The sequence below is a fragment of the Schistocerca gregaria genome, chromosome 9, assembly GCF_023897955.1.
Source record: "Schistocerca gregaria isolate iqSchGreg1 chromosome 9, iqSchGreg1.2, whole genome shotgun sequence".
Taxonomy (NCBI): Eukaryota; Metazoa; Arthropoda; class Insecta; order Orthoptera; family Acrididae; genus Schistocerca; species Schistocerca gregaria.
The window spans coordinates 132,680,293-132,697,776 of record NC_064928.1 but is presented as its reverse complement, the minus strand read 5'-3'; the positions used below and the strand labels follow the sequence as shown (position 1 = coordinate 132,697,776).

General features: G+C 39.8%; 1 protein-coding gene across 12 annotated transcripts in view; it reads right to left on the bottom strand.

Annotated features, from left to right (window-relative positions):
* LOC126291677 (spectrin beta chain) overlaps positions 1–17,484 on the bottom strand; it is a 462,415-nt gene that overhangs the window by 124,640 nt on the left and 320,291 nt on the right. For all 12 annotated transcript variants that reach the window (XM_049985267.1, XM_049985262.1, XM_049985266.1 and 9 more), the window contains 6 exons: positions 16,093–16,305; positions 13,636–13,863; positions 11,994–12,132; positions 10,032–10,244; positions 6,776–6,967; positions 5,047–5,247 (listed from right to left, as the gene is read on the bottom strand). In XM_049985267.1, coding sequence (XP_049841224.1) covers positions 5,047–5,247; positions 6,776–6,967; positions 10,032–10,244; positions 11,994–12,132; positions 13,636–13,863; positions 16,093–16,305 — 1,186 coding nt within the window. The remainder of the gene's footprint in view (positions 1–5,046; positions 5,248–6,775; positions 6,968–10,031; positions 10,245–11,993; positions 12,133–13,635; positions 13,864–16,092; positions 16,306–17,484) is intronic.

The following is a 17,484-nucleotide window of genomic DNA, read 5'->3' as shown; positions in this document are numbered from 1 at the left end:
GCAATAAAACTTGACCCCTGACAACCAAATTAGCTGAGCACGGAAAGAGGCAATGGTGAGGGTGGACGAAGCCACACTGCAGCAGTGGAGGAGTAACTCAAATTGCAGACTTGCCTCTTCCAATATAAATTTGAAGACCACACCCACAATTTCATATACCTGACTACTGAGTACTCCACAAGCCAACAAGACAGCAGTGCCACACTTTTTAAAACTGACTTAGAAATAACAATGCTCCCAAGTCCATTGACCAACAGCCTGCCCATAGGTGAGTGAGGTTACAGTTCCTTAGGAACAGAGAGATTAACTAAACCCAGTGCTATTGTTCATACTCAAGGGATATTCCAGAGTTGCCACGTATAATTTCCATGGTATTTGTGTAATTGACTACACTAGTAATTCTTATTACAATCATTATTAGTTACATTAATATGGATCACTGAAGAGTTTGAATATGGTAAATTGAAAACGACTCGAAACTGATGACCTTTTCTATTAAAATGTAAACGTTGAAACCACTGGAGTAACTTTTTAATGTAAAGCCTTTGACATGATGTTCTTGGTGGGAGGGAGTGGTATTACACTTGACATGTTTCTAGAAGTCATAAGTTGGACCTCATACCTCATATTGATGGGAAGGGGGAGGGGGAGAGGGGGGGGGGGAGAGGGGAGAGGGGGGCAGAGGGGGGAGAGGGGGGGAGAGGGAGAGGGTGCGCTCTTTGAGAAGAAAGTGTTAAGAAAGCGTGAAGAAGTCCATATCAAAGCCTGCACTATTTCATTCAAATGACTTACAATTTTTCAGACACAAATATCATACATCTTGCACTACAACTGTGCCAACAATGACATACTTTATGTGAAACAGATTCACTTTAATATCGTCAATCTAGAATTTGTGAACATCTTAATTTCCTCTTATTTGTTGTCACGGTTTGACAAAAATGTTGTGAACTCTTTCACAGAAAATACTCACGAGTTTTGGTATCTTAAGTAACTTAACGCAATTCTTCAGCTCCCCCCTGGCTTATTTGTCGATCGAACAGTTCACAGGTGTGCTGCCAGTCCGAAGTGTCCAACAGGTACAATATTCCGTCAATCGAACACGGCACCATTGTCAGGTGTGCCGACAAACTGAGCTCCTGACTGTGCACGGCCAACTAGTATCCCCTCCCACCACAAGCCGGTCCCTCTACAGTTCGCACCCGCAGATGTGTGATGGCAGTCATGGAGATGCTCGCATCGGAGTCTGTCGTAGCGTCAATGTAGCTGCTGCGTCTGCCCCAGTCACCAGAGTGTCGTGTTTGCTGAGCGTCTTCTTAATTAGACCCAGTGCTAGTTCCCTGGCCTTGCTTACATTATAGCTGCAGTCCCAACTGATATACGGGGTGTCCAAAAAGAAATGAGCTGGAGGCATAATTACAAAAACCAGTACCTGAATGTAAGAAGTATTCAGCCTGGCTGTTGAGACACTTGTGCCACTGTGATACAAGGCAGTGAACGACTGTCTCAAAATGTTAACTAGTTCCACACAAACAGCCAGACATTGTCGTCCGAGGTGAATCGTTTGTATCTCAGAGCCTTTTCAAGGGGACAAAAAAATGGTGTAATCACAGGGAGAGATGTCCGTACTGTACGGGGGATGGCCGAGAACCTAATATTTGAATTTATGCACGAGTGCTGCGTCTGTGTTGACCGTGTGAGGCTTTTCATTGCCGTGGAGCAGAATGACCCCAGTGGTGAGACTGACATGGTCATTTTGATCTCATCGCTTGGCGAATGTTGGTCGAGGCTAGCGAGTAATGCTGGGCATTCACTGTTGTCCAGTGCTGCAGGAAGTGAAACAGAAGGGGGCCATCTGGGTCAAGGAAGAACGTCAGTATAAGGATTCACCTCGGACGATGACATCCAGCTGTACGTGCGGAGCTGGTTAACATCGCATCCGCAGGAATTTTACGAGACAGACATTTGCCGCTTTGTGTCACAGTGGGACAAGCGTCTCAGCCAGGGTCAGTACTTCTAACATACAGGATGCGGTTTCTGTAATTATGCCTCCGGCCTGTTTCTTTTTGAACACCTCTTATATAATTATTCCCGATGCGAATTTCATTGGCTTCTCTACTGACTCCTTCCCAGTATTTGAGAGCCTGCACTAAAATCCTGGGATGGTCGTATTTCATTGAATGATTTTCTGACGAACAGTGCTCTGCAGATTTGTTGGAATACGTTAGTTGAGTGTGCCACTGGTGTTCTCAGTTTCGATCTTGAAATGTGCGCACTGTTTGTCCAATATATGACTTGCTACATTGTAGCACAATCTGATATACTCTGGCCTTCCACACACCCCTACAATGCCCATGTTTTACTGGGCAGGAAAGAGACAAATCTTACATGGTGCTCTTTCAGTATGAAGGCCACTTTTCCTGACAGTGTGCCTGCGTATAGCATAAAGTCTGTGGCTACCTCTGCCTATGGGACTACTACTATCTCAACAGGTTGTACTGTAGTGTTGGAGCTAAAAAGCCATTCTGCCCACCCTTTTTAACACAGTTCTGAGTGTTCCAGTTCCTGGGGCAGACACACTGTGTTCGATATTGTGTATGCCCTGTGTATTAGTGTTTCAGTACCCCATTCCTCTGCACAGGGCAAACACAGCTCAGTGTGTGTTTCCTTGAGATACCCCCCATGGCAGAGGGTGTCATTTGCTCTTCTCTTGAGCATGACATCCAGGAATGGTAGTCTTCTTTCTTCTTTACCAGAGGTGGGCCATCAAGAAATTGTTACCACAAGGACCTGTGCCGCTACGCTTTTATGGATTCACGGAGGTTTACGAAGATGTGGTGCTCACATTACATCCACAATTCTGCGGGTTTTGTGAGACGTCTCAACAATTTCAGGCCAAAGAACTAAGATTGACACTGTTTTGTTACTCACCAGGTTGCCTTTATCAGAGTCTAGAACGCCAATCACAATTTTGAATAGAAGACCAACGACCTTTTCAGGCATGTCCTAACCGCTACGTATTTTCTATTTAAGAGAGAACAGTTCGAACAAATAGAGGGAGTTACAATGGGCAGCCCATTCTTGCTAGTGTTTCCAAATTTACATGTGGAGCACTTCAAGGAGCACATGTCATCCAAATGTAGCCCAACAAGTTGGCAGTCAGAGCACTGTTTGTGAGAAAATCATGTAATGGAATATGATCATACATGGATTTGAGCACAGACCTTCAAATACTGGAAGAACGTTGTTAGAGAAGCCATCAAAATTCAGGCCAGGGAAAATCTTATCAATCTCAACTGTGACTATAATCTCAGCAAGGCTTGGGAACTAGCACTGGGTCTAATTAACATTATACTCGGCAAAGACAACGATCTGGCGACCAGGAAACCTGAGTCACAAAGCGTGCCGACGTATGAGAGAGAGTTGGCTGCACACCCTCAGGACCTCAGTTCATCAGTGGAACTGATGGATGTGACACATCCGATTGCCTAAATATTGTGCCCAATGGACACTATGAACCGGAAGTACACCCACAGACTGTTCATCTTCTCAACTGTAGATTGTACATTCAACCAAATAGCGGACCAGGAATTGACAGCTAACCTTCAGTGTAAATAAAATCAATGTAATATGCATAAATAAAATTTTTTGTCTAAATTGATTAAACAAATGATAGGCAGTTGCAGGATTTAGTCACAGAGTGAGGCGCATTTGAAAATCTGGTACAATTTAAAAGGTGGAAGAACCATATAAATTTAACTGTAGCTGTGAAGGGGGCAATGTCAAACAAATTTGTCACAAGAATCCTATGGAAATTAATTCACCCACATAGGAGGCTGCTAATAAAAATCCTCAGTAAATCAACCCTTTTGTGTTGTTGATCAGTATGGAACAGTTTCAAAGTTAAGTAAAATAAAATTTTCAAATGGCTGTCATGCTCCATAACAAGGCTGCCAGTCACTGCAAAAGCACCACTGTTATGTTCAATAAACTCAATCCTTCCTGCTGTCAATAGTATTTTAAAATTTTGTACGTGGCTGGAGCAGCAAGTATAGAATGAAATCATCTTGTAGAAATAATGAACAGCTAATCAGTCACAAACTGGAATGTTTATTAAAATCCCTTTTACCATGGTTTCAACACTTATAAAATCATCATCTTCGGAAGGAAATATAGACAGCTGTATTACATGTTATGGCAGAGGTAATTTGAAATGACGATTCTGTATTTTTGTGATTCAGCCTAGAACTTATGGGACAAACATGCTGGATTTGCTCAATGTTGTCAGGAGCAGTTTCCTTCCCACATCACAGCTGAAATAACTACGCCACGTGAATAATATTCATGTGTACAGATTGAGGATATTTTGTGGAAAACAACCATTACTCTTGCACAATGGTCAATCAAACCACAAGTGTGTCTAGTAGAAGCAAACAGCAGGAGCAAATGCAAAGCAGGCATAGCCAGCTCACGCTTCGGGTGTGTCATTCCGACACAAAAACCATAGGTTGCTGGTGCAACTACGGAAGTCTGAAGAAGTTCCAGGGAGATTGGAACTGCTCACGATTTTTTAAGTGTAATTGGTTCTGAAAAATAACTATATATTACACCTGCTTTAGATTATGAAATGCTCGACAACTAAGAAGGAAGACCATGGGAGAATTCACTAAAGCCTGAAATATATGTTTATCTATTAACATCTTTCAGTTTAAAAATTATAGATGTTTAGTGTACACGCAACATTTCTGCTTTTTCTTTGCACAGCATGACACCCAGACACAAGTACAGTGACCTGCTGTCTTTATCACATTAAAAGATTTATGAATAAACTCTAAATTCACCACGGGGGTATTGTGGAACACCTAAACCAGAAAGGCTTGGCTACAAATTGAATACTTTCTTACTGTCCTGGCACATCCTAGGAAAGAAACCTCCATAGCATTTCCATCACTATTATTAAATTCCCAACACAAGGAAATAGTCTGGACAGCTAACCTAGAATAAATACAAAACAAAAAAATTTCAAAAACTGTATCGGCGTTTTACCTGGTGGAAGTCGACTGCTTCCTCGAGCCTCTTGCGCCTGTAGGCAGACAGCTCGAGCAGGTGATTCCAAGAGTCGAGAATCTCATCCAGTCGCTCTTGCACACGAGCAGCACCAAAGTGCTGCCGGCCGACCAAGTCCCGGCCGACATCCACGACAGACATGAGCTGTGGCTCGTGGCTGCTGATCTCGTTCTCCAGAGCCTGCGGCGAGAAATCGGTAATCAATAATAAGAGTAACAACAGTGGCATACGGTGGAGAAGAGTAATGCAACTTGTCACATAATCTCTGCTGGAGTAAAGACAATAATTGTGAACACAATTAATAACTTAATATTTTTAGATTTGAGCTTCAGAAGTGTACCGACTGGTTTTCTGGAGCTATTTTCATTGTTCCCATATTTATTGCATATTGTGTATGGGCACAACACAGTTAACAACTGCACTCTTAGAATTAAAAGTATTAATAGGACAACTTAAATTGCCCTCAATAGCAAATTTGCATTTCTTTATGCAGTTTTTCAATAGAACTTTCAAAATTACTTAGTTACTAAGTTTTATCAGTACCTTCAATATATGTAAGCTTGTAAATTTAGGATATTAGGAGTCTGTTACAGCCAAAACTACACTTTATACATGATGACCACTAACAAATACAAAATCAGATGTGAGAATTCTGGCACATTCAGATGTGCTCGTAACACACACATTTTCCCCTTTTGTGAACCCCAGAATAGTAATATGCCAAACATCATCATTGATAGGAAAACTCCATGGCACACATCCAATTTCCATTAGTGTTCGGCTATATGTCATTTGATTTGAGTTTTATGCTGTGCAGCAGTATCAAGTATAAGACATTCACAATCTTCACGGTCATATTTTACCACTAATTATAATCAAACGCCAGTGCCTTCTTGTGATGCCACACCCTCCAGGCATGTCAGAAGTAGGTTAATTAGAGAGTATTAAGCCCTTGCAGATAGCAATAACAATTAATTTTGACTACAATTTGATTCACGATTTTGTGTGTGTCACGAGAGAGAATAAGGGGTAGCAGACAGACAATAATGGTGCCCCAGAATACAAGTGTTGTCCACAATATTTGCCGGTTGTAACTAGAATTAATTCAGAAATTGATAATTTTCGCACAGACGGCATTCTCTGTGTTAAGGTAACCCTTTGTGCTAAGTTTAACAGATCACACCACACGAGTACAGCAAAGGTGCTGGAGAAACAGTTCTGACCATTAGAAGTAGTCTGAGTATGTTAATCTAACAACTAAGCAGCCTGCCCAAAACTGTGTGAATGGGCACAATAAGGCTGACTAGGGAAAGTGCAGTCTTCTGTAGGGGCAGCAATTTCCTCCCGCCTCCCCCCCCCCCCCCCCCCCACGATCTGAAGTACCGAATACTCCTTCTCCTTCGTCCTCAATTGTGTGTTTAATTTCTCCATTTTTTGGTCCTTCGATTACTTATGTGTGTGGTTTTTCCTTTTCGGCAAGCAGTGTCTACTGGTCTTGTAATAACGTTCTTGTATCCAGGCACTTTAGTTATCGCAGAAATAGGATAGTGGGCTCTTGTCTCCAAACCACACACCTGGAAACATGTTTTTCCTTTTCATGCAGTAAATATTTACTCTCGATTTTGTCACTTGGTTCTGTGAGACAATTGCTGACCACTGTTTCCTTACAGAGATAACTAGTTACTAAGATAACTAGTCGGGTCCTTACCTTGTGTTTGGAAAGCAGCAGATTGATGGTGGTGAGGTCGTGTCCAATATCTCCCGTTGAGACAATCTGCTCCTTCTCCTTGATCCAGTTCTCCTCGTCGGCCATGTCCCAGTAGAATTGCCACAGTTTGCGGCTCTCCTCCAGGCGCGCTCTCCGCTCCACAGCCAACTTGACGAGCTCGGCATATGCGTCCTATGAATCAGGAGAGAAAAATTACTGGCAGAGAGCAACAATTATTTGTACAGTATTTCCTGCTCCGAAAAATTTCTCGGCACAAATTTTAACGAGAGTAAAAATTCTGCAACACTATTCAAGTGTGAAGTTTCGGGCCCCAAACTTCCAACAGGGGTATTTGGAAGTGGGTCAGTGTTAGAAAGCTGTGAAATACATGATGATACTGCAGATTAAATACCAACAATGTAATTAATTCATTGATCTTTGCCTAACCTTTTCCTCGCAACAGGTGGGTCCCCTCATCCTATGGTCCGACTGAGCTGCCCTTCCTTCGCATATACAGGCATTTACGCACTTTCATGTCTAGTTTCACAACAGCGATCATAACAAAACTTATCCAGATTGAAAAATGTGAGATTTGCGTAAAAAGTGAAATAATACAGATTACCCTAGGGTATTCTTTCACAACATTACTACCTCATCTCATAATTTTATCTATACTATGACTGTTTTAGAATTTAAACGTGAAATTACTTTGTAACTGCCACTAGTCTGAATAATTTTATTTTGTTTCACCTGTTACATAAACAATAGTAATATGACCTTTGATGCCTTAAAACACTCTACAACCATGTGTCATTTTAACACCACAGTATACTCATATACATCTATTTACAGTGCAATCACAAATGAGGAAGTTTTTCACTGACACAGGAAATGAAAATCCTGTAACCAATCTTGTACTTTATTTCATTTGATAATATAATGTAAATGGACAGATAAAATAAATCTTTACAGAAAGTCTTTCCTTCACATCCCATTCTGTAAGTCTCCCATGACCCGGGGTTCTGGGTGACTTTTCTAAACTGTACACCTTTCGCTAAACCATCCCAGTCATTTTCCTTCAGCCCTCTTCCTTCCCCTTTAACTCTTCTGCCAGAAGAAGGAACCACTGGCACCGAAAGCTTGTGAAAGCTAAATCCTCTCTCTCTCTCTCTCTCTCTCTCTCTCTCTCTTTCTCTCTCTTTCTCTCTCTTGGTGTGTGTGTGTGTGTGTGTGTGTGTGTGTGTGTGTGTGTGTGTGTGTGTGTGTGTTTTCCCCTGCTGGCACTAGGCAAGTAGATTTATGCATTTGTCCATTTAAATTTTATCAATAATTGATTATTTTTATTATGTTATTTCATTTGAGATTTTTTTTTTTTTACATAAAACTAACAACTATATAATTCATTTACTGCTACATAATGAACTGAATTGGATGCTTTGCTAAAAAAGGTTGTGACGAAGCAAGCTGGGATATTTTTACTCCCCCTCTTGTTTTGCCACCTGTCTCCTTAAAATTCATTTCTTCACTTTTAACTAATTACCATTAACACACACGAGTATAATCTGCATTTTCATATAAAATAGAAAGATTGGCCCTCAATTTTAAAGAATATAACACCAGCTCTAATTTTGTGCTTTGTTTTATGTATATAATTGTTTTTTGCTTTATTTTGACTATGCCTAGCTAGTATCTTCTGTTAAAGGGTGAGTGAGTAATTGTTTCATAATTTAAATTCTACACTTGACTTTTAACAAATATAAATTCTGTACTAATTATAAACATTTGGAGGAAAAAGTAATAGTAATCTTTAAAGTATCTATTTGGCTCTATTCGAAAACATGTTAGCAAAGCCAGCTCTTAATCCCACCATCATTTAAACAAATAATTCGACCTAACTCTTTCAGAAGAAGAAACTGTTAAAAACACTGAATTTTTCAATGTATTCAATTAATTTCACGAGTTATGTTTTACTTGTAATTTCTGTAACTTAAACATCGAACAACGTATAGTTTCAGTGCCTATTATTGTGAGGATATACAAGGGACCGATTTTTGAGCCCGAGACAGTTCGTCCACAGTCGAGTTTCAGACGAGGAACCTGTATTTGTTAGGTCAACAACAATGCAGCCACTTAACTGTGAAATAAGTGTAATAGGCTGTGTGCTAAAACAATGACAGTGTCTGTTCAATACGTACCATATTATGCGACAAGAACTGTTTTGTTAGGTTTTCACTGCTCGTAGAGGTTCAGCAGTAAGCTATTGTAGCAGTTTGTTGAATGTTTGCTTGCAACCTATTAATGATACTTATCGAAAGTTGAACAATAATGCCCTGGCCATATAACTGTGTATTATGGGGGGGGGGGGGGGGGGGGGGGGGGGGTTGAGAGCAGTGGAAGTAAAGAACTGTGATAAACAAATGTGCACCTGTCGGCTACATCATGCTATGACTAAACATGGTGAATTACTAGCAAAAATATTCCTAAAAGAATAGTGAGCCCCATGACAGCCCTTGATGAAATGTTTGAAAAAAACCTAACTAAATAAAACCTATTGTTTCCCTTATAAACATTACTGAGTGAAATGCATTATCATAAACAGTATTTTATCACTTTCTAGATCTCTTATTACGTAACAATGTTAAATATTTGGCCACCACAGTACCCACATTAAGACATACTGGAAGAACAGCAATCTTACAATGGAAAACCACATATTCTCTATAATGTGAAAGTGTTTACGTGTGCTGCGGTCTTATCAATGCCAGGTGAAACAATCCTTGTGTGCACCCAGATGAAGCACATCCAAATATGTCATACATATTACATTGCCACAGGATATAAATGTGGAAACTCTAGTTAAAAGAAAACTTGTCTTACACGCTGCTGTGTCTACTGGGGGAAGAAAACCGCAGACATCAATTGTCTACTGGAGACAGTCCTATTTCAGGTAATATGTTGTTGCCTTCCTCTGACCTTTGAACTGAGTTGCCCTGCCAGCTTTAGGTCATCTACAGATTGATGTGAATTCTGAACCATTTTTTCCAAACAAACAAACATCACCTGAGGTGAACAAAGAGATAAGCAACATAAAAATCCCAGAAGTTGTCAGGGATCGAACCCGAGACATCTCAATCTGTAGCCTGCTCTTTACCACTGAACCATGTGTGTGTTACATATGACCATAAAATTAAAGAGGTGCCAGCAACACCTGTTACCAAATTTACACTCTCTCAATCATATCATTTACGAAACTCACCTCCAGCTGCTGCACCCTCTCCACGATGATGGCAGGGTCGCACGGCCGGTAGCCTTCGGCAGCCTCCTGGTCGAGGAAGCGCTGCGACTGCTGCACCACCGCCTTTACTCTCTCGCCTAGCACGTTTATATCTGCTTCCACTAGAGAGTGCTTCTGCAGGAGGTCCTCCACGCCCATGAGGTGCTTTCCGTAATCGTCCGACAGCAGGCGTAGCTGTAAAATATGCAGTAAAGCATCTCAGTGCTTGAGTCTCTATCCCACAGCAACTTGAGAAAAGAGGGGCAAGTAGGGCAGATGCAATTTTTAAAAATTGGTTTCAGCAGTTTCTGACACAATTAAACATTAACTGCTTTTACAAATGGTAAACTTTTGACTGGCTTCTTTCTAGACCAGAAAAGGTAACCAATGAATACTACGGACAGAAAATAAAGCAATTTTCCTTAGAATAGCTGTCAATTAGCAGCACAGCATTATTAAGGGCACTACAGATTTACAACCTTGGCTGTTGGCCCAGAATTAACTATGAATCATTTTGTGCAAGGTCTCTCTAGCTCCCAATTAAAGGTTTGGCACAACTTTCCATCATTTTGGCATATCTCTCTCCTGAGAAATTCTTAAGATTTCAGAGTATTTTTTAAAAAGGAATTTTGCTTTTTTTCTGTTTTGATTTGAAACATGAAATCTTAGTTCTAGGGATAAAATAACCTGTGGCCTGTTTCCGAGCTGAGGTTGGGTTGGAAAAAGATAGCTTTAGTTGTCATAAGCTAAGTGAGCTGTGTGAATATGCTGAGAAAAAATTTCCCAATTAAATACTACTACAGGACCTTCTTAAGTCAAGCTGTGCTCAAAATGAAATTTTTCCAATTAGTGTTTCTCCAGCACCTTGATTACCATGTTTTTTTTTCCATTTCTTTTTTAAGTCTGAACTGTGAATAGATTATACAGCCATAAGCTTCAAGGAAAATAATGGATGGTCCCTCAGTTTTTTCTAGTAAAAGTTCATTCTTCTTCTGTCACTAATATTGTCACATTTGACATATTGTAGTATTAAATGCCTAGGGCCTCTATTCTGATATTTTTCCTCATTGTCAGTCTTATTACAAGAAAAATTTCATAAACATATTTTAGAGCAAAATTATGTCATGAGACACCATAGACATGTCGCCACAGTGAACATCAGAACACCAAATATTCAGTTATTTTAGTCAAAGGTATTTTGTGCTGCAGCTTGCACAGGGACCACAACTACAGCTGCACACAGGCAGTACTAGACAGGAATGAATAAGCATCTCAATATGAAGTTGAATACCTGCAGATTATCACAAAATCATCAAAACTATAATGACATAATAAACCGCAATAAAAAGTGCAGTTCCCAAACTTCTACAAACAAAGGGTTACATGCTGCTTGATAATTACTTTTTTGTATCTCTTATCCTAGAAAATTATGTTCTGGCACATCAATGTGTGTATTTGAATAAAAACTGCCATTAATCAATCAGATAATAATCAAAGGCGGAGTATGGAGTAAAAGGACACAGGAACAGAATTGCAAGATGAATGAGAAGCAACTGCAAATAGCATTTATTGATTCCCTTTCAGACTGGTTTGCTTTTTGTTCCTCAATACAAAGGTCTGGATTATTTTCATAATACTCGTGTTTTGTTCAACCATCACCTCTCTCCCCCCCCCCCCCCCCCCCCCCCAATCCCCTGTGTCAGTTAAGATAGCATCAAGTTCTTTAAGCTGGCATGTATGTGACTTGTGCTGCTGTTGGCCAAGCACAAAACCAATTCTATCAATACTGAACTGAAATTTCAGTTTGGTGGATACTTTCTTTGCAAACTGCCATTAATGAAATTTAAGCCTTTTCCTCTGCAAACCATACAGCAGCAACAAATCAACAACTAATTTCCAGCTATATGACAAATAAATTTGTATTTTCTATTCTTGATTACTCACCTTGAGTTCTTCCATAGAGTCCAATATGTAGAGCATCTCTTGGAAGTTCTGCTGTAACTGGAGAGAAAGCTCCAGGCGAAGACGGCGAGCTCTGAGAAGCTCCAGGAGGTAATTCCACAGACGAAGAACGTTGTCTTTCCTGTTAAGGTCAAATCGTCATTTAATAACTACTAGTAACTGTACTATCCTTGAAACTATTTCTGCAATCAAAACACGCCACCAAAATCCGTAACACAATTTAAAAAATAAATAAATAAGTATGTACAGGAAATCTGTTTTCATCCTTTCATCCAGCAGACTTTATTTCTCAATAAATCTGTAGACTGATCATAACAGATGACAAAGAACAATGAAGTGTTAAAAATGCTTTATTAAATGGAAACTATGACAAAGGACACAGCAAATCCTGAATATATCACAATCATAATAAGTACCAAGTTCTATTCCACAGCATTTTTACGGATAATACAGCTGAAACTATGAACATGCTTCTCTGCCAGAAATGGAAGAACACTTAAAAGGTATCTAGAAAAACTACTACTGCACTTGTGAAGGCCTCTTAATTCTTAATCAAGGGAAATATTTAATCAAGGGAAATATTTAATCAAGGGAAATATTTAATCAAGTGAAATATATTTTCCAAACATGTAATACCTGCACTACAAGAATTTAACGCACTGGAAAAAGAATGCACAGGGCATCTAAGGCGGATGACTCTGGAGAATGCCATAAAGCTGGTTGCATATACCACTAGTGTCAATGAGAAAGTTAATTCATAAAGGAAGGTTCTGTGCCTATTATCATATTCATACATATTTTCAATTTTCTTTTCTAATTTTTTAAAGGCTCAAAACATTTTAGGGAGGAAAATGTTTAAGAAGAGAACCAGATACATGGACACACAGCATGCTGGCTAGCAAACTGGGCTCACATGTGGGAGGATGACGGTTCAAACCCGCACCTGGACAACCTGATTTAGATTTTCCATGATTTCCTTAAATCGCTTCAGGCAAATGCTAGTAGGGTTTCTTTGAAAGGGGATAGCCGACTTCCTTCCCCATCCTTCCCTAATCTGATGGGACCGATGACCTCGCCATTTGGTCCCCTCCCCCATATCAACCAACCCTACCTGGACACAACTGATTTGGGAGCAAAAACCATGTCTTTGAGTGTAATAGTACTGGGAAATATTGGTCCCAGAGAATTTAATTCTTTGTAAGTATGAGCTGTTTCCTGCCAGACAAAAGGATTTTAAATAATCAGAAAAACTGATTGTAATGTTATTTGAAGGTATATAAAACAAACAATTCTTAGATTACATACCAGCTGGAAAGGATACAATTTAATGATACTAAGAAATGTGTATTGACATCAGAAATGGGAACAAATTCTAACAGTGACTGGAAAAGTGGTGCAGGAAGTGGTCAAAGACAAACTACTGTGCCATCACATAACTCAAACTGAGTTACTCTTAAACATGATTTGCTCATGGCTTCCTGTTGCTTTTCTTCCTCATTACTACTCCTCCCCATTAAGGAAGACAACAAGCATGAAGTGGATGCACAGCATACATTCAGATACAGCCTACTCCTATCCACATTTTGACAAATTTAAACAGTTCCAATATTTTACTGTTCAATACCTGGCATTGATGCGGTCAATGTCGTGGTAGTTTTCAGCTTCCAGCTCCTGTGACACAGCCACGACAGCCTGGACACGTTCTTCATACGCAAAGATGTCCGTCTCAATAGCCTCGTGCTTCTTGGCAGCCGCCTCCACAGCAGCCAAGTCAAACCCGAAGTTGTCCTGGGAAACAAGGCGCTGGTTCTCCGACAGCCATGTTTCTCGCATACTCGCCTTGCGATTGAACCTGTGAATGTGAAAATTGTGTTTCACAGTCATCATAAAACACGAGATGTGTTTGCAAAACATTTTTACAAAAATCAGTATTTACTGCAGGAATATATAGTATCCCTACAGAGTAGCGTGAGTATTGTGCAAAAATAATGAGAAAACCTGAACAGTTATCTACAAGAGTGTTCAAGCTTTTTGGTATGAGTAACCCTTTTAATGTCCTTTTTATTGTGGTACTCCCTGTGTGTGTATAGTATGCCTTCAAACCAACATTTCGTAAATGCATTATTTGCAACGAAAATGACAATTACAGCAAATAATATTTTTTGTTTTTAAAAGTAATTCCAAAATTAACCCAAAAGTTCTTAAACCAAATTAAATTTTTATGAGATAAAATGAAGCACTGATTTTTTCATGGTCAGTATATATATTTATTTACCATCAAGGGTTAAATTAAGTTCATTTGATCTTTTTAGAAAGTTACTTAAATAAGCAATTTGGACCGCACATTTCCATGATAGAAAACTACGTACTGTAGGTGCGCTGGCAGGTCAACAACAGTTCCTGCTGTTTACGTAACCTGATATAGTCACGCCTTGTGCAGTTGTTTCTCATTGTTGAGTTTTCCATCTGAAAGGCTGCTCTCTAGTCTCTGATAAATACAGGCTTATTCACAGTCTGTGTTGCGTTCATATCATCTATCCAAATTAGTATGTGGAAACAAGGGTCGATTGTTCTATTTTTTTTTTATTTCATAGAGGAGTTAATTTTATTTATTTTATCAGTTACCTTCTTGAATGATATGAAAGAAGGCATATTCATTTCACGGAACCTGTAAGTTACCTCCATGGAATCCGAGAGTTCTGCAAAACACAGCAAAGGGAATGTCGACCTACGTACATTATATGACCCGGTACCTTACATACTCACCATATGCATGGTAGTTCATGTGAAACAAATAATAATAATCATATCCCCTCTCCGTTAATGGATATCGACAACCACATGATGTACCTTTATTCTATGAAGTGCAGTATGTAATAGTTTATACGCACTTAGCATTCGTGTCCACTGCTCTATGTTATCTAACCGACCTATTCTTATCACCACCTCCTTCCTCACTGAATGTTCTCTCCTATTATGAACCATATTTTGTGCTCTGTAATATACTTCATGTCCTAACTTCCTTGCTGTTGGCATTTTTAGTGCCCATTCATCAGAATCATATATAAATATAGACCAGATACCAGATGTGGGTGGCACCTTACAAATTTTCACTCTAAGGTTTAGTTTTGCTTGTCTGAAAGAACAATGTTGGGACCCACATATTTTTGAAATTAATTCGTTAACTGAATTCCAAGACATCAGCTGTATTAGGTATGGCTCTGCTACCCAATGGTGACATATGAAAATTTGTGCCAAACCAGGACACAAAGGTTTAGGTCCACATCTGTACTTGTGAGAATTTTCTCACGTTTTATGAAGGCATTACGAGTGTTCTCAGTGCAGCATTTTACATCCATGACTGTCCTCCAATCTTCACAAAGCCACAATCCAAAATGCTTAACTTGTCTACTCTTTACATTTAGGAGCCAATGAATCATAGACATGCGTCTGTAACAGAGTTGGGCTACTGTGAGACAACCATAAAACTTGTCTTTTTGACGTTGATAGACACAGATTACTACTGTCATTTTCTAGTATGCTGATGAGTTACTGAAGATCTAAACTATCATAAATCAATACTGTATCATCAGCATAAGAAAAGATAATCAGGGCTGTTATTTTTCACCTTTTTCTATGTCACAGAAGACAAATTTTCCCCGTTCCCCATCCTTAAGTTTTATTGAAATGAATATGCCACCGTTTTCACTATTTGGTTTCTCCAAGTGATCTTACACAAACAGAATTCTTGTCTTAATATTCACAACAAGTTGACTGCATTGTTTTGAATTATGTGATCTGTTATGAGGATTCGTTGAATGCATCTTGAGAACAGAAGAATTGGTATGCCTTTTTAATGTAAATAAATAAATAAAATAAAAAATATAAAAGTTCTAGCACTATTTACTGAACAACTCTCATAGAAATGTGTTGTTTGCGAAAGACACTTCACATGCCTCTGTTGTTGCTCTACCATCTAAGCTGGTCAGTTAGAAGTGCACTAAAACCACCTCTACAAGGGACCCAACTATAGTTCCACCATTGACAGCAGGAAATAGTTTGGGATTTTCAGCAAGCTTACCTGGCTGCGAGCTGTTCCAGCTTCTCCTGACGGATGAGTTCCTCCCGGAGGGCGAGCTCTCGCTCGTGCTCCGCTTTCTCCAGCCTCTCCCATGCCTTGTTTATGTCTGAGATCATGCGCCCTTCTCGAGGTGTGTACGGCTTCTGATTGTTTGCTCGCATTCGTGACTGCAGTGTAAATAGCAGCACTTCGAGGTTGCCTTTTTCCACAAACCTATAAGACACAGTTTATGCTTGTAGAAATGCAGTGCTGTAATCAATTAACAGGTGAAAAGGAGTTATGGAAGTAAAAACAACACACACACACTTAACCACCTACAAATGTGAGGATACATCTATTAACTGGCTTTTCTTCAGTTCTGTAAGATTTTGCACTTTAAATCCAATGCTGTCAAACTACATTTAAGAGACAAATGGCAAATAACATGAAGTAGTATCATCCTAGAAGACTGTTCTTTGTCTCTTAACTTACTTCTATGCCTTTACTATAACAGATTTCATATACACAGACTCAATATAACAAAATATCACCCATCTCTCATAACTCTTTTTTTTTGGTCAATGAAATGAATCACGCCCCAAGTGAACACACTGCTGCTAACACTACCGTGGGTTCATTTGTGGGGCACACCTTCCTGTGTGTATTTCTGCAGAATATTAAAGTTTCTCTTTCATTACTTAATCAACCTATCTCTCTTATGTAATTAGCAAGAGGCAAGTGGCATACTCTGCAAGAGAGGCGCTCTGCATCGCGGTGTAGCTTGCTCACCAGGTTTCGAGAGGGTGCGTTTCTGGATGAGGTATCGAATATATTGCTTCCCCCTACTTACACCTCCCGAGGAGATCACGAATGTAAAATCAGAGAGATTCGAGCGCGCACGTAGGCTTTCCGGCAGTTGTTCTTCCCGCGAGCCATATGCGACTGGAACAGAAAAGGGAGGTAATTACAGTGGCACGTAAAGTGCCCTCCGCCACACACTGTTGGTTGGCTTGTGGAGTATAAATGTAGATGTAGGGGCTAAAATTAAAAAGCAGCTTAGGTGTTTACATTAGCTATCCTTTGATAATCCACCCCCTCTTTTTTTAACTTAGTTTAAAAGATCTGAAAAACACAGCATGACCCCCCCCCCCCCCCCGACCCCCTCCTCTTTGAAAGTATGAAGCTAAATGCAACACTAAATTTATATGTAGCATTCTACACACCATTTTTCCACTGCCCAGAGCTGTTATTCTTTGCCAATTAATTTGTGTGGTTCACATCACATGTATAAGAAGTACGTTTTCCACTGCTGTAATCCCTCATCCATAAACTTTTATGGAAGTGTAAGTTAGTGTGCCATTTCTACCCTACACAGGAAAGTGAATAGTCATGGGGTGCCCATACACACTAAGC